This window comes from Malaya genurostris, chromosome 3 (genome assembly GCF_030247185.1).
Source record: "Malaya genurostris strain Urasoe2022 chromosome 3, Malgen_1.1, whole genome shotgun sequence".
In the NCBI taxonomy this organism is placed as follows: domain Eukaryota; kingdom Metazoa; phylum Arthropoda; class Insecta; order Diptera; family Culicidae; genus Malaya; species Malaya genurostris.
Window position 1 is genome coordinate 166459325 of NC_080572.1, and position 18916 is coordinate 166478240.

The 18916-nt window shown below is 37.2% G+C and overlaps 1 protein-coding gene and 1 long non-coding RNA gene across 2 annotated transcripts; both read right to left on the reverse strand.

Annotated features, from left to right (window-relative positions):
• Window positions 1-4081: 4081 nt before the first annotated feature.
• LOC131436350 (chitinase-3-like protein 1) lies at window positions 4082-5853 on the reverse strand. Its single transcript, XM_058605023.1, has 4 exons — window positions 5723-5853; window positions 4816-5669; window positions 4638-4760; window positions 4082-4579 (listed from the first exon to the last, which is right to left on the reverse strand). The coding sequence occupies exons 1-4, from the start codon at window positions 5787-5789 to the stop codon at window positions 4196-4198; spliced, it is 1428 nt and encodes a 475-aa protein (XP_058461006.1). The 5' UTR covers window positions 5790-5853; the 3' UTR covers window positions 4082-4195.
• Window positions 5854-15719: 9866 nt separating this feature from the next.
• On the reverse strand, window positions 15720-17588 carry LOC131436474 (uncharacterized). Its single transcript, XR_009230629.1, has 3 exons — window positions 17495-17588; window positions 16288-17429; window positions 15720-16221 (listed from the first exon to the last, which is right to left on the reverse strand). It is a non-coding gene; the product is annotated as an uncharacterized LOC131436474 (long non-coding RNA).
• Window positions 17589-18916: the final 1328 nt, after the last annotated feature.

Consider the following 18916-nt stretch of genomic DNA (forward strand, 5'->3'; position numbering starts at 1 on the left):
CAACTTAAGGAAATTATTTTTTCCAACTATTAAAAACTAAATTGAATTGTGAATTATTTAATTGAGGTTATATTATAGTCTTTCGAATACGCATGTCTAAACGAAAAATTTAGCAAATAGTGACATTTAAATATGATAACATTACATTCACGACGAAAACGACATGATTTACCTCATTTGTATCATCGTTATCAAAGAAAACAATCGATATTTCTATTAGTGTTATCTGGAGCTTCTAAGCTTGTTATCTTGGCGCGCATTAGTTCAATGGATGAAATTCGTTTCAGTATGACTAACAAAGCTAACTAACCATTACAAGTTGTTCGAATCCTAACGGGTAGCGTAGTTGTTCCTGATAAAGTAATTATAGCAGAATGCAATTTAAAATACTATTTTTAACTAATTGTACAACAAAGTTTGGATACAACAAAATATATTATAAATCAATATGGATCATCTTAACGAATCCAATTCAAATCTAAAAAGGCTATTAGTTCAGGCATGTTTAACAGTTTGCGTTTAGCGTGCACCCAGAAGTGAAATGTCAAAAATAATTGAGCACGATCCCCACATAACTTAACAGATCAACCATAATAAAATTTAACAAATAGAAAGTTTGTTTAGTGATGTGATGTGATGTGAAGTGAAGCCACCATCAGTTCAAGGACTTGCCAGTGGATGCGGGTAGACTTACAGTAGCCCCGATATGACTCATCCATTCACCTTCTTACTATAGCTGTTACCGAAAAGCGAACAAAAAGGGTTGGGCGGATACGTAAGTAGAGTCACTTACTCGTATTCCGCGGGAATAAAAGATGCTCTTCCAACCATAATATCCAGTGCATGGATGAAGCATATCGCTATACATGCTTGAACCCGCCTGATGGTTTGTTTGAGAAGGGCGCGTCAGACTCATTTCAAACCTTCAGAAGGAAACAAGTTTCCTTCAAGTGACTTGGGCTGGCTATCCACAATCCCTCGTCCAGTCATCAATTCGTCCGATGCCCTGATGCTCCCTCCCCTTTACGCCCCCGTGCAAAATGTTTTATATTGATAAATACAATGAAACATAGTGTAATGAAATTAATATAACATAAAATGATATAATAGATTACAAAATAATATAATACAATGTCATACAATATAATATAATATATTATAAAACATGATATAAAATAACAGTCAATGTAGAGAGTCAGTTATGATCTTCTATCTTCGCAATACTGTAGGAAGTAGAATATTTCTCTTCTAATAACAATAATAATATCCACATCTATAAAAATAATATATGTTATTATTATTGATGACAAATTAATAATAATAACAATAAATATTATAATGAAAATAATAATAAAAAACAATATAATATAGCACAATGAAATATATGAATGAATAAAATGATATGTTGCGTTATGCTATGATATTATATTACTTGAATTTATATGTCATTTCTCATCCTCTCATTCTGCCATCAACGCATTCCATCGACCTTTTGTCACCACAGACACACGGGTAAGCATGAAACAGGAACCAGTGAGGACCAAGCTCACCTTGTGACGACCTTGATATTTAGTTGAAAGTTACTTTAAAAATGATAACTTATAAGGAAAACAAATTTATATTTTGCGCAGAGGTACGTAGTACTACTCATAATAAACCCTACAATATAATATAATATAATACAACATAATGCGACACAATATAACATAACATAATAGAAATATAATATAACATAATATAATAAAATATAATATAATATAATACAATATAATATGATATAATGCAATGCAGTATAATACCATACAACATAGTATTTAATAACATAAAATAGTGTAAGACGATAATATATGAAATAATATGCTATGATACAATATAACAGGTAATGTCGCAGTGTAAGTTACGCTCTTCTAATAATAATAATAATAATAATAATAGTAATAATAATAATAATAAAAATAATAAAAATACATGATGTAATAAACAACACAATTATATGTTGTAATATACTATGATAAACACTGCACTTTAGGAGGGGCTTCAACCTACAAGCCATTTCGCACCCTCTCATTCTGCTACTAACGCAGAAGGCGATAGCACCCAGTCGACGCCGTTCTATTGACCAAATGTCATCATAGACGCTCGGGGAGGCATGAGATAGGGACTTGTGAGGACTTAGTTATCTCACCATTTGACGACCACAAATAGAAAGTTTGTTTAGTACTCAAAAAATGTTAATGAATAGTATGATAAATGCAATACAGCAAGCATAAGTAACAATCTGTTCTTGCTACTTTTACTTCAATTCATAGCTCTCGTTGAGGCGAATTACAAGTTACGGTTTATTTATATACTAATTTGTTTTGTTTTGAAGCATTTATTTATTTATTGAACAACCTGATATTGTGTATTTATATCACAGGAACCGTAATCTTTATCACAGGAAACATGAATATAAATGGATTAATTTTTCAAATCAAGAAATTGTTATACTATTCGGAAATGTTGGTAAAATTCTGAAATTAGCATTAAGATAAAATTTGTTTAGTTCTGCGTTTACATTTCACACACATTTATATAATAAGGAATTTTTCTATAACAATGTGTCCTCTTCCGAGTAAGTAACAGATTGCAATTCTAAACCGTATTTACAACTTATTTTTTCGTGCAGTGTATGTGGAGAAATATTCCATGTATTTGGAGCTGTTTGGTTCAGTGTATTGATTGGGGAAGCTGTCATATGTGCATTAAAAATTTGTTGTGTATTAGCAGACCCTGTTAGCTTGGAACGAAATCAATCTTCAGTTCAGCAACGCCATCGCACGGTGTCACATTCAACATATCATGTCAATTGTATGGGTGCGCAGTGCTGCTATTTTAGCGCGCACGAATTTGACATTTCTCTTCCCTACTTCTGTGTACGAGATTCGATGCGAACTCGCCTGAGGGCGCCATGCTCGCAAAAAAGGTCGAGGTTGATGTGAATTTCTCACTCGAAACGACATAACATGGAATTTCATCCGATCTTGCATGACACAAGATCAGAGCATACCAATTGAAGCTTCAAATCGTTTCATGGCACTTTTTGTCTTGCTGTCTAGCAACAACCTACCTCTAGCATGCTACGCGTAGGGCTGAAGCATTAGCTATAATTTTGCTTCTATTTATAGATTCGCGTGCTTCCAACAGCTTCGCTTTTGCATCTATTGACCAATCAGAGCGATGCTTTTCCTTTGATATATCGCTTACTCCTTCAAAACCGTCGTCTATGGCAGGGAAATCCGATATGCCGGAGATTTTTAGCATACAAAAAGGACACTGCTCGCTGCTGATCAAAACTTCAATCATTTATAATTGAAAATACGTGGCTTGATACATTCAAATCGAATCTTAGAAATATGTTCAATCAAATAATAAAATAATACTAATAATTGATATAAAATATACTGAGCTGTAAGTGTTTAAAACCTGCCCACATTTCTACGTGTATTTTTTCTTGAGTTTCTAATTTGCACCCCTATATAGAAAATAAAGATGTGTTCCACATAAAAAGGGTGTTGTGTATCATGAATTCCTTCCACAAGGCCAGACCGTCTACAAAGAGTATTATTTGGGTGTTATAAGACGTTTGCGTGAAGCAGTTCGCTGTGAAAGACCAGATTTGTGGTCAAACAACTCGTAGATCTTGCACCACGATAACGAACCGTCACACATTACCATCGTTATCCGTGAACATTTGGCTCGAAATTTTCGAAACGAATACCATTGAGAAACCACCGAATTTATCTAATTTGGCTCCCTGCAACTTTATTCTATTCGGTCGACTCAAGAAACCACTCCGTGGAACGCGTTTCAGCACCCGGGATGAGATTATGGAAAAATCGCGGATGGCTCCTCTGATGGTCATAACAAAAACTGAATTTAAACAATATATCGAGGATTGATGCAAGCGCTGGCATAAGTGTGTTGCAGTCGATGGGGAGTTGTATTTTTAATTTTCAGAATAAATTCCGGGACCTTTTTGATCAAGGTAGTAAAGTGATATTTTTGTCACAGGGAAGACCTCTTGAGAAACCTCGTAAAATGGTGACTTATTTACCTATTTATTTATGATATAATAACGTTATGACGAAGTTCACAGGCAAATCGAAATTTGGAATTTCCATGCTTGTTTTTTTTTTATTTGCTTGAAGTGACATCATGGACAGTTAACACTAGCAGGGTAATTGCAACTGTTTATGTTTGAATCATAATATAAATTAGCAGGACATATAAATGTATATCGATTGGAGTTGTAGCAATAATAGAACTTGGTACAATCAGTAGGATCTCTGAAATAGCCATTAGATTTACAAACAAAGGAACTAGTTATGGTCGCTGGGGTAGTGGATTTTGTTGTTATAACCGGACTCTTAGTAGTCGTTTTCTGTGTTGTAGTTGTAGGGTTGCCATTGTTGTAGGTTAGGCAATTTTTCAGAGTGGTAATCAATTCAAATTTATTTCCACATTTTCCAAGAAAGTCGTCGGTTTCGATTGACCAAACCATACCCCCAGCTAGATTGTATTTTTTTATTAAATTACACTGAAAATATTTTGTTTGAGAAAATATTTCTTCATAAGTTGGCTACAGTATAACTCACCTTTGCCAAAATACTTCGAGCATTATCATATCCAATCCATTGATTACCGCTGTAGATATAAGGAACCATTTGAATATCATCCCAAACTTTCGTCCACGCGTTAGAAAGTTTGATTTCGCATATCTGTGAAGAATGTTCAAGCTTGTAGTGACAAAACTATTGACTGACGTGGGCCTACCTCATTGTAACCTATAAAGCCAAACTCTTTTGTGTATGGACCGGCAGCACCAGCGCCAGAAACTGGGGCTCCAACACCATGTTGATTTGCATTACTTAGAGTGTATGTTCTGCCGTACAATGGCATTCCTAAATTTAGTTTGGCGGCGGGAGCTCCCTGTTTGAGCCAATATTTCACACTACTATTTACGTTAATCTGTTTCTGTGCTTCCGTTATATCAGCTGATCCAGCGTACAATGGAGCATTATTGCCAGTCAAACCGTCGTAATAACCATGAAAGTCATATTCCATCAAATTTATATAGTCGACATTTGCGGAAACGCTAGGAATATCGTAAGAAATGGCCGCAGAATTAGCAGTTGCTGCTACAGCAACAGTCAGTAGTAGACCATACTTTTGGAATTCTATGCGCATTTCTTTTAACATTAGAACAAAATTTGTTTTATCGATGGATGGATTACCGTCGCGCTGAGCCGGATATTCCCAATCAATATCGATGCCATCGAATCCATATTTTTGACAAAATTTTCTTGTTTGTACGGCAAAATTATTCCTCAAAATGGAGCTTTTAGCAACAGTTGAAAATTTACTCGATCCCCAATTCCAGCCCCCTATGGCTGCCAACGTTTTTAATGCTGGATTGGCTTTTTTCAGGTTATTGAATTTTCCTATAAAATTCAAACCATCTGATAGGTCCAACCAAGCATCCAGAATCGCAATCGCTCCGTCGTTGTTTATTCCAAAAAATGAATAGATTAAATGGGTACATAAGATCGGATCAATATTGTCTACTGTGAATTTCCCATCTCCTGTACGATAATTAGCCCACGTACCAAAGTAGCAAACAATATTTTCTGCACGTAACAATGAATTAATTATCGAATAGTGCATCTTACTTCAAACTTACTTCCAGAGAGTACCACGTCGTTAATCAGTACCGTATAGAAAATTGATATGAATAAAAACTTAATCATATTGAATTTCTTCACAATCGAGACTACTTTCTGTGAATAATGGTTTGATACTGGAAATTCGTATATATTTCGAACTCGTTGTTTGAACAGATTGTTTTCAACCTACCTTGAGGAGATTGTTTACTAAAACACAAAAAAGTGTTCATATTTTGGAATAGCGTATTTTTGCCTTTCCCTATGAAAAGGTAATAGATTTGCTGGAAAACCGACTTTCGAACAGAGCCTCGGAGACTCATGGTGTTATATACCATACGACTTAGCTGGACGAGATGGGAAAATGTCTGTGTGTGTGTATGTGTGTGCACCATTCAACAATTTTTTCGCGCTCAATTATCTGAAAGTTGGATGATCCGATTTCAACCAACTTGGGCTCGTTTGAAAGCTACTATTGGGCAATTGATCAAGTTCGAAGATCAAATGGCTGTCGCTTCCAGTTCCAGAGATATAATGGTATAAGTGACGCAACCGACAAATCTCAGTGTTTTTCAATGCAACAAAATTTCTCAGAGATGGAAAAATCAATTTCGAAAGACTTAGACTCGTTTGAAACCTACTATTAGGTTATTTGATAAGCTCACAATACGTATAACCGAGGATAGAATCATACAATATTCTCATGAGACTATTTGAATGGCAAGAGAAAGCCATTATCACACCACAAGGTGGATTAAGAAGGGTCGTTGCGAATAAATAAAAAATAAGATACTGCTTTCTGAAATGTGATCAAGTGGGCTAAAAAAGGACATTTCTATTTTTTTAAAGCGGACCTGGCGTCAAGTTCGAGTTGCACAAAACGTAGCCTCATTCCTTCTCCAGGCGATTGAAAATATGATCAGTTCACGGGCGACAACTACGGCCATGACCCCTTCCATATTTCGTCAACACACACGATTTACACAAAAGTTTGCGTTCAGAACTATATATCATTTTTATCATGAACCATTATATCTATTGAAATTTGGTGGGTCAAAATATGTTTGATGCGAATAGGTCCTAAGTGTGAATACAGCGTTTCAAATTCTTGAAACGAAAACGTGAAAACATGCATAATCCACACAATCAATTAAGGAACAAGACTCTTTGCAAGCGTATGAGTAATGTCAATCATGTGTGCGTTAAAACAAATTCCGGCGCTTGGTTTCCTAATTTTAATCAATAAATCTTCCATATGGTTGAAAAATAAACCAATCAGTACATTCTGCTTGAAATTGCAATTCAAGAAAAGCGAAAATCTTAGTCTAAAACTCATCCGTTTTTCTTGAAACTGCTCGAGAAAAATTATTTCAGTTTCAGCTTACTTCCACTAACACATTTGATTAGCAACAAACACATTCCTATATGGATTTCCTCTTGAAGAAATTATTGCGATATAAAATTTTACGTATATTCCATAAGTAAACCCGCAAAATAGGTACCTTTAATTCAACACGCGAAAGGCAATGGATATGGAATGTTGTCGTAAAACAATTTATTTTTCCGGAAAACTGCTTTTGTGAAAGAAAATATTTAGTTTTGTTCATTTTGTGTTGTTACGATTGTTTTTGTATCACACTACTGGTGGCTGCTTTTAGCACCGGACCACCAGTTCAGGGTCGTTTATCTTCTTGGTGACCGGAGAAATTTCACTGACCGTCTCAAATTCTGACGCATATTAAACAGTTTCGACAGCTACACTTTCGCAGTTGTTTTGGGAATGATGGATGGAACAAATCGCACCTGATTTTGACAAATATTTCGGCAAGAGCACGAGACTGAAAATGGACAGGCTCACTCCTTTAGAATCATACAATTCCGGGAGAGAGAGCTCCTCTGGCCATTGGAAAAATCATCCCTCGGAATTGAAACTGGTACTAAAGAAGAAGTAGTCGCATTAGAAGTCGGCTTTTGTTCGAAAAAAAACCTATGGTTTTTTTTTAAACCGAGTCGGGGAAAATTGTGACCTGTTATTCTCTGGTCACAATGTAGTTCCTTTGGTCACTGAGTCCAGCTTGTATATATTTTTCAAATAATGTATTTTTATTATTTATTATTTATTTATATATTTACAGTAATTTATTTACACTATTTATTTATTTATATTATTCATTTATTTACATTCGTAAGTTCATATATTTCTTTATACAAATTTATTTAATAAATTATGATTATTTCGGCAAAAGGAAACAGAACAGCAAATACACTTATAAAAGTACTAAAATTCAAATACACAGTTCATGACACCAACCATAATAAAACGATAAAATATTGTAACCGTCATCTGTCTGCACACTGTCATCGTCGTCATCATCGTCATCATCGCAACATAATATGCGGGGTGGCATGCTTTGAGGGTGGCGGTGGGTATGAGATGGAAAACGGACCCCAAGCAGATAAAATCCGCGGGAAAACCTTCGCGGGGAACGAATAGTTTTCTGGCCCGGAGGAGTGAAGACAGCAGCAGCGTATCACCCGCCCAAAGTGATTGCGTTTCAATCGTTTTCGTTATAAAGTTTTAGAAAAGATCCAAAGGGATCTCTGTGGTAATCCGTGTCGAAGATCCGCACGAACGTTTGTTTCGATCACGGTAATCGAGTGGGGCAAGTGCGGTAGGATCGTTTTTTAAATTCCCCGGTATATCAAACTAAGCAGTGCTAGCACGACGCGAGTGCGATTCCGGTCCGCAAACGGCAGTGTTGAACAGGCGGAAGATATTTGCCGAAGTGACCGAAAACGTTAGAAGCCCTACTCGATATAAAGTTAGACACTCGCGTATAGTGATTTGTGCACGGTACCACTCCCCGGGTCCTCCTTCGTAGTGAAACGCAGGCCTACGCTACACACAGACCGAGTTGCTGCTTCATCTGGAGACGAGTTGCTGTTCCACCGCCCCGAAGTCCGTGCCACCCCGTCCGTCGTCGTCAGCAGAGTCCACCAAGTCGATCAACGATCATCACGGCCGCAACGGAGCGTCGAAGCTAAGTTTTTCTACAAAATAAAAGCGCAAGTAAAAAGTGAACCATTTTGCCTTTATGTTTTTTTTTATCGTGCGCTAAAAATATATAGAATTTAAAAATTTAAATTGTACGGTCTTTTTCTATACAAGCTGTGTCGTCCATTTTGTTTAGTTTTTTTTGTGTAATTCTGTTTCCGCCGAATAAACGATTTACTCAGTGACCACAGGTTGGGAAGAAAGTCCGCCTAAAAATAGTGAAGTGAAGATTCTCTAGGAGACCAACAAGATAAACGACCCTGAACTGGTGGTCCGGTGCTGAAAAGCAGCCACCAGTAGTGTGATACAAAACGATACGTAACAGTGTAGCGCAATCAAATAAAAAATGCATTGAAGCAGTATTGCTAACTTTTTTTTATTGGGGAATTAAATTCTACATTCATAAAATATAAGCAATTTTTCATCAAACGTTGATGAAAAATTGATCAAAACTTATATTTCATCCAAAAAGTCAGGCTTACCATTAATTTGAGAATAAATTATTGTTAAAAAAGATTGTTTGAAACTCAATCGTGCAAGCCACTTTGATAAACTGGTTGAACTGCATATATGAATACATAGATCAATGACATACGTACATAATAAAATGTACGTAATACACAAACTACCAACACAACTTAACTTGGTTTACTCTTGATCCCTAACTAATTGAGTAACTATCGACACTCAGAAATTAGATGGAATGGAATCAACGGAATTTTTTCGTATTTTCGTCGTGCAATTGTGCTCCTGACATTACCCGTCCGCCTTTTTTAATAATTACTCTATTCACATTTTGTTCAAACGTTGAATGGTTCTAGATCCAGAAATGTTCCTAACGCCGGGATTATCATAATACATTTAGTGTAAAAAAATATCTAAAAAAAGCTAATCGGTACTCGCTACTCCCCTCTCATAACGATCCCATTGGATCACTAGTCGCATCGCATTGTTCATCAATTTATTGTCGCTTGTTATTATTGATGTTATTGTTCTATGTTACCGCAGGAATATTATATATAGAAGCTAAAGGAGGTGTTTGTTTATTTCATTTTTTTGCATTCAAAATTCCTTACTCTTCACTAGACGGAACCGGGTGTCAATTGAAAAATGCAAAACTAGCCTCGTAACATTTTTCTGTAATAATTTTGAATGAAAATAACTCAGTCACTTGTTGATGGATGTATGTAACTTAACAACCAATCGATTCAGAAACGTTTAACTTAAACATGTATGGCAACGTCGTTTCAGTATTTCAATAGCAAACTATTGAAAAATTGGTTTGAATTGACCTATGTTTTCACGGACCAATCACAGAATGGCATCATGATGTCATTTGTTTGATTTCTCTCGCACGGCCGACGGTTTCGAATGTTGCTTACATTTCGATTTTCATCAGCAGCACTGCCTATACCTGCATATCAGTCCCATATGGAAAATCGACATGTCGAGAAAAAGCCGATCAAAATTTTATTTCCGATTTTTTTATTTATTGAGCTACCTAATGCTAAATCATGAAATATAGGTAATGCACCTTTGCTATTCAAATATTGGAACAAATGAAATTATTGAAATTTGCACTGAATGGTACTGATATGAACTGATATTTTTTTCACATTTTACTGAACAAACCCTCAATTTTTATTGCAATTTCTGAGAGTATATTGAGGATAGATTTCATTCCTCAAGCTAATTCAAAATTGGTGAAAATCGATATGGGACTGATGTGAGAGTATGGACAGCAGTAGCAGTATGAAGTTTCGCACAAAAAGGAATCTCAAAATATATGCTGTAACAGCGACAATAAATCGTTATGCATTACCAAGTTGCTTCAGTTTAATTATCATTTGCATCAAATTGTAACAATGTTCGCTCATGTATTAATAACTTATGTATTATTAACTTAATATGATTCACTTCCCGTCGTTTGCAGTTATCCATCGCACGATCAATCTAGTCAACCGCTGCACTTGTACTACCAGAACGTTGGAGGCATGAACATGCACATCAACGACTATTTGCTGGCTTGCTCGGATGATTGCTTCGACATCATCGCTCTTTCGGAGACGTGGCTCAGTGATTGTACGCTATCCGTTCAAGGTTTTGGATCCAACTACGAAGTATTCCGTACCGATCGCAGCCCCTTAAATAACTCAAAAACTATTGGAGGCGGGGTGCTTATCGCAGTGCATCGTCGTTTGAAGGCGCAATTGATCGAAACCGCATCTGGTAAATGCGTCGAGCAGGTTTGGGTGCGTTTGAAACTGGTCAATTTTTCCCTCTACCTTTGTGTGATATATCTTCCTCCGGACCGATGCCGCGATCTACCGCTAATCGATGCATACATACAGTCGTTGCAAGAAATTGCTTCCACTCATATACTACCCGTAGATGAAGTCTTCATTGTGGGAGACTTCAACTTTTTCAGCATAAAATGGCAGACAAGTTTCGGAGGCTTCTTCTTTCCTGATCCGGCGCTCTCCACTTTCCACATTGGCATTACAACCATGCTCGACGTCTACAACCACAACCTTCTTCGACAGTTGAATCCTGTCGTTAATGAAAATAATCGGATATTGGATCTTTGCTTTTCAAGTAGAGAAGATGTTGCACCAAAGATTAGTACTTCACTGTTCCCTCTGGTGAATTCTGTTCGCCATCATCCTCCATTACATATCGCGCTCGATTCGAATCGCTTACAGAACGCCTGCATTCCAACGGACATCATCTGCTATAATTTTAGTAGAGCCGACTACACCAATATGACCGACTTCTTGACACAAATCGACTGGGATGAAATTCTCGACAACGAAGATGTCAATGCTGCTGTGCAGACGTTCTCTAATGTTATGAGCTACGCAATCGACTACTATGTACCGAAACGATCGAGACGGCAGACCCGGCATCCACCATGGCTAACCGCGGAAGTGAGACATTTGAAAACGACCAAAAGAGCCGCTCTAAAGAGGAGGATTTTCCCTGCGTAATCACTACGTGTAGATAAATCAGTTGTACAAGAAAACCGTTTAGCGCTGCCATGCCAACTACTTGAACAACGTACAACTAAACTGAAATCAAATCCAAGGTATTTCTGGAAACATGTGAATGAGCAGAGGAAAGAATTCGGGCCCTCGTTAATGCACTTTGGAGATCGTACTGGTTCGTGCACACAGGATAGTTGCCAGATGTTTGCGGAAAAGTTTTCTAGGTTTTTTTTCAAACGAAATCTTGACTCAGCAGCAAATTGCTGCCGCAGCACTTAATGTTCCCCTGTCTAATAACTCATTGAACTGCATCAATATTAACAAAGACTCAATACGGACGGCAATTGTAGAAATGAAAGCCTCAAATTTTCCAGGGCCTGACAGAATACCGGCAGTTATTCTTAAAAAGTGCTCGCGTGGAGTAATCGCTCCCCTCTGCAAATTATTTCGAATGTCTCTCGCTATATATCGTCGATATTCAACACGGTTTCATGCCTAACCGCTCAACAACCACAAACTTACTATCGTTTTTGTCTTATGTGATTGATGCAATATCTAACGGTTTACAAACGGACGTTATCTACACAGATCTTTAGTCCGCTTTCGATATAATCAACCACGACATCACGGATGCTAAATTGGACAGACTTGGATTCAATTCGAACATTCTTCGTTGGTTGCAGTCGTATCTTAGGAATCGTCGTTTAGCAGTTAAAATTGACGATCATACTTCCGAAGAGTTCCTCGCATCATCCGGAATACCACATGGAAGTCATCTCGGACCGTTAATATTTTTACTGTACTTCAATGATGTCAATTTTGCCTTGGAAGGTCCTCACTTATCGTTTGCTGATGATGTCAAGATCTATCACATCATCCGCAACTTAGAAGACGCAGCCTTTCTCCAGTGGCAATTGTTAATCTTCGCAGATTGGTGTAAAGTTAACCGTATGATTGTAAATCCAGACAAGTGCTCGGCCATTACGTTCACGAGGAGAAAAATGCCATTGCATGTCGAATACTTTCTGGATGGATCCTTGGTTGGAAGATCGACTAGCGTTAAGGATCTTGGCGTCCATCTCGATGAACAACTCACATTCAAGCATCACATCAGTTACATGGTAGCTAAAGCTTCCCGTAGCTTAGGATTCTTAATGAGAATGACTAAGCACTTTACAGACATACACTGTCTAAAATCGCTTTACTGCTCGCTTGTTCGTTCAACTCTCGAATATTGCTCGGCAGTTTGGAACCCCTGCTACCTGAACGGTGCTAATAGAATTGAGGGAATACAGCGCAGATTTGTTCGCTTCGCTTTTCGCCAATTGCCGTGGACCGATCCTCATGAACTGCCTAGTTATGAAAGTCGCGGGTTATTGATCGGTCTCGACACATTACAAGTGCGACGAGAATTATCACGCGATATATTCAACGGTAGAATCGACTGTCCCGTTTTGCTCAACGAAGTTAATATTAATGTGCGACCCAGAGCTCTCCGCAACAGTGCATTTCTTCGACTTCCTATTAGGGATGTCCGATACCGAGTCGATACTTTGAGGTATCGATACTTTCTATCATGATTCGGGTATTTTTGGTATCGATATCACATCAGAGCAATATTTTTAGTATCCATACTTTTGGTCTCGATACTTACAGTATCGTAACAGATTGAAGTCAATTCCCATTACGATGGAATTGTTTTTTGTTTGTTTCAGTTATAGAAGCATTAACCAGAAATATTTCATTTCAATATTTGCCTGTGTGCGGGGTTGGGAATCGAACCCAGGTGGGCAGTGTGAAAGGTATAGATTATACCCGTCCCCAATGGAACATTTTTTTTCTTCGGCTTCGATGATGCGCCAGGCTCGTGTATGGATTAGTATGACGTGTACCAGCCGTCTTTGAAACTCGTTCTCGGCAATCTCGCTTCGTCCCACGAGTGCACTGAAAGAGAGTTCAATGAGAGAAAACCATCAACAAAACACGCACATAAAGGCCATACTCTCAGAGGATTCAATAATATAATTTTTCACACTCATAGCACTTTCTCTCAGTGCGTCTGTGGGACGATGCGAGATTGTCGAGAACGAATATCAACGACGGCTAGTCCACGTCATATCAATACATGCGCGAGCCTGATGCTTCCGTTCCGTCCCTCCCCGGTCCCGTCGTAATAGCAACAGAAATTGTTTCTATTTCTTCGCGTTTCGCCTTCGGCTTATCAGTGCTTAAAGTAGTTCAAATTGAACTACCATCTCGCGTCTAGCAGTTCAATTTAAATCGCTAACTTAGCACTGATTATCCGAAAGTGACAAGCGACAAAATCCCTAAATATTCAATAGGAATCGGCTTTTAGTGTAGTATCCGTGTATCGATATAAAGGATATGACATGAATTTTTTTGAGAAAATAGGGGAAATGTGAAAACGTCATGCTTCCAACACAAAGTGGCTTGCGGAAATTCTTTGACGTGGACCAAAAGTCGTGAAAGGCGAAGTGCAATCTATGTGGCAAGAAATATACGTATTCTGGTGATACAACAAATTTATGGAAAAACCTTCCTGTACATCATAAAATAACGCCACAGTCGACACTGCGGATACATTTAGTGTGCTACACACAACAAGGAAAGCGCACTTCTTCTCAGTGTCCATTAGACAGACTTTGAGTGCGTGCTTGTGTTGAAAGAAGCTGGTGCGAGAGAACCACATTCTCTTCGCATGAATCGCTCTCACGTGGTCTCGCCTAGATACACACAAGTGATCACTGGCGCGTGATGGTGAGAGAACACTTCTGTGAACTTCAATTAATAGAGAGTAGATCTGGCCTTGCTATGAAAAACTTGCAAGGAAAAACGAAAATTTAATAATAAATTGTTTTATTTTGCTGATTTTGCGTGCCCCATGCTTCTTATACGCAAACCATACACCAGAGTGCTCACCGGCGTGTACACCTCTATGCGTTCACCTCATAGAATTTGAGATCTCTTCTCTAGCACTTTAGTGCGGATTCAGTGCTAGAGGTAAAAGAAAATAAACACGCGCACTCATGATGCGTGCACACTTTATATAACAGCGGTGTATATGTATGAAAGAGAAGAGTTCTCGTTGAAGTTGTCAGTGCGAGGGGAGAAATTTTGCTTGCTCTTCGTCACACAGAGGAGTTGGACATCTCTTCGCACAAAATTCAAGCGCTTAAACTGTAAGTTTGTAATTGTTGGAATAGTTTGTAATCCCTCGATGGCAAGGTTGTAGTTATTATGTTTTTTCTGAATCTCAAAGTTCCGACTTCATGAACTGCAAAAGTACAGTCTGTTGAATAAAAGCGTGTCAATCATAGCTTTTTTTTCGCTGGCAGGGACCTCTGTATTTTAGTCTTCGAGGACATGTTCCTTTGCACACACTCTGAGGGACTCTGAACCTTTTAACTTGGTTTCGTTTGTCAAGAAGTCGGTTCAACGATTTAAACAGTCAAAAACCGTTGATGACCATCCAAATCCAATTCGATAAGAAAAAGGACCGAAAAAAACATGAAACGAATCGTGATATTGTGTTCGCGCAATCCTCGAGTTATCACACGTCACCATTCGGAAAAATCAATGTAAAAAACAACCCCTGGATCTTGCAAGAAGATAATGATCCCAAACACCGAAGCCGGCTTTGTACTGAATGAAACGGGAAAAATGCATTGTGATACTTGATTGCCGTTCGCAATCGCCTTATGCTAATCCTATCGGAAACTTAGAAGCAGCTCTCCCGACAAATTTGGAAGGCGTTTCCCGCTTACGCCGAAAATTTAGTGGGAAATATCCCTCCGGAAACCAAGCAATAATTGAATGTATTTAATGTATGTATAAGTCAAAAACTATTAATTAATAAATCATTTTAAAATTATGCTGACACGCTTTTACTAAACAGACCGTATGACTAAACGCAATTACAGCACTGGCACTGAAATCAATTTTTGTGTGATAACGAAATTATGTGTTGTATTATTTATTAACTATAATTGCTTTGTTTGTTTTATTATTACAAAGTGATGAGATCTAGTGAATAAATTTACAAATGAGTTCTAAAATATACTTTACACCTAGGTGGTACTCGTGGAGCAGTAGATTGCCGTTATTGAACGACAAGCGCAGTAAACTGCGACGGTATCTGTCTTACTCGTCTTCTCTCAGCATACTGGGATTTATAACGGAACACCGGTCGAAATATGTGTGATTCAGCAACTTCCATGTCGTTTTCATCGTCGAATCCTGCTACTAGTGGAATTGGATGTAGCGATAGTTCCTCTGGTATTTGAACTAAGCTTCTCTTCACTATGGTTTGGAAAATTGGTTCAGTGACTGATTTGGGATTCAATTCTTTACCAAATGACACGTCATCGAAGTTTATGTAGTGTTCGGAAATATTATCCCATGCCTCGTCATCATAAGGTAGCGGAGAGCAATATATTTCTTCGACTGTTAGTAGAACAATCTGGTTTCGAAAATTACGATTTTATTATGATTGACTAATTGACACTGTGTCTAAGGTAAAACTTACAAAGAAAGTTGACCAAATCATGTTCCTTTACGAAACGCACTTCGTTATCCGATTCAAATCTGTGTAGAACTTATAATATTTGACATTCCGAGGAGTTATTCTTAATATGCGATTTCTACTGTGATCACAAACTATGTGAATTGCACAGGAGCCGATGGTCTCATTTATACGTGAGCAATACCTCGTTAACTTGTTAAGTGCTAGAATTCACAACTTATTGTGTGCAAAGGTATGAAAAACATGACGCCATCTAGAGTACATGGCTAGCCTGTTGGATTGTTGACGTCCTCTATCATAATAACTATGACGATTTTCATTTGAAATTCCCGGGGCAAAGTACTGTACCTTCCAACAGTGTCAATAAAACCCCACTTCTCTACTCTAAATTCCAATAGCATTGCGCACTCGTTGCATTCTTGGTGGCATTCAATGAAAAGCTACTACTGATGTAGGTGAATCAGCACACTATTGATCTCACACAGATATTCTAATGTAAATAACAAAAACAGTTTGGATGGACCAATAATAGCTATAGCTTATATATAATGATTTAGAATTAAGATTAAAAATAAAGTCGTATAGGAGGCCACTTGAAAATTTAGAATTTTGTTGTTTCACACTTGAGTAGATTATGCAGTGTAGACAAATCGCTTGCCCGTATGATTACGGGTTTCCCGAAGTGTCTTGTATTTGAACAGAGGTTTGAAGAGATGAACTTCAGCAACTTCTAAAAGCTCATCTTGTTGCTGTTCTGGTTTGAATGATAGTTCTCTTTTTCCATGTTGGTCATTATAAATGACTGATGAAATATCTCGTTTTACTTTATCAATCGTGTGTTCTTTAGGTGATATTTTGAAAATATCTGCAAGTTTTGTGATATCTGCACTAGGTATCCAATTAACACTTGTATTATCTAGTTCCTCAAGCATGGATAATTTCGAACTGGTGGTAATAATTTCCGTCGATGATGACCGAATCGTCGTGGACTTTATTTCTGCAGTTGTATTACTTGGTGTCACCGATGTACTTTCTTCACTTTGGTCCGATACTGAGCTCCTGCGCATGTCATGACGGATTTTCCTGTTTGTTGGCACCGGTGAGCAACATTGTTGCTGGAAGAACACCACTGAACACAGGAAAAACTGTTAATAAAATAAGATCGGTATAGTGAATTCTTCGTGAATATAACTATTTTCTGAACACCTACACAAATTGTATTTCGCGAAATCATTTAACCGAGTTGTCTACCTGGTATTTGGATGAATGAGTTATCCGTATTCGACTTATTAATGCGTGAGCCGAATAATACGCTGAGTATTTATACGTTTGGAAATATTTTTGGAGCCTAACCAATGATATTGAACGAGAGTATTGAGATACTTCTTACAATTGGTGAATATATACTTATCTGATCTATCTTTAATGCTCATACATTATTACTGACTGAGTAGGATATTGTTTGAAAAGTTGTTACTCGGTAATGTGATTAAAACTGCATTAATTATTCTAATCAGTCAAAAATCATTAATATTACTGACGCAGTGATTAAAATTATGACATAGTTCATTGAAACTTAATTGGTCAAAAGTTTGATTTTTACTGGAATGCCTCAAACATTCTCAAACTTTGACGTATCAATCGTGAAAATACATTATTTTTGGCATATGCCATGGAATTAGACAGCTGCAAATCGTGAAAAACACTCTACCATATCCTTAGGTAAGATTGTAATTATTTTCCCATCATCCTTGAGTGAAGTTTGTACACGAACGAATGCATCAAGATTATAAACCTTAATAGCTAAAAGGAGTAATCTGTTATGAGATAAGTAGCTAAAAGTCATGTGAGAGCTAGCCCTACTCTATCGTTTGAGCAATTTTGTTGTTATTAACACATTACTCAATTGGTTTACTGTGATCATTAACAGTATCAATAATAATATTTCAAAGATCGAAACTGATTGAAGTTAAAGTAGGTGTTAATGGATGGCGATGAATGATTGATGTGCAGAGAGAAACCAGTATTTATTCAACCAATTTCAATTTGTTCCTGTTGAAAATTTCGATCACAACATTTGTTTACACCTGCTGACAAATATAAATTGCGCTTTTTCTTTTACGTAACTGAAGCATATAGCAAAAACATTTTTAATCTAAAACATATTGTTTTTTATTGTTATCATTATTTTACAATTATTAAAATACAATAATATTGAGCTTTCATTAGTACATAAATTAACTTGACCAACCATTGGCTACAGATAACAAACATTTGAAACAATTAATCCAAAAATTTCTTCCGATAATCCGTCTGGATAACGCCACTGAATTATAGAAGATCCAGAATACTTGATTTTGAGCAGTCGCTTTCGCTTTGTACTGTCGCTGCACGATTATCCAGGAAAAATCATAAATAAACTCCTTCGATCAAAAGTCCTAGCCTGTTACTTAAATTTAGATTTGTTTCATTCTTAAACTGTATGGAACAAAACATAACTTTGATTTTTTGTCTTTCGACTTTAACCCATTGAATTTCCCCAGAAACTGATACTCCGTAAAGCTATTTGTAGCTGCGGACATAAACCTACACCAATATGCAATATACTCAAGTAGTACAAACAAAAGTGTTT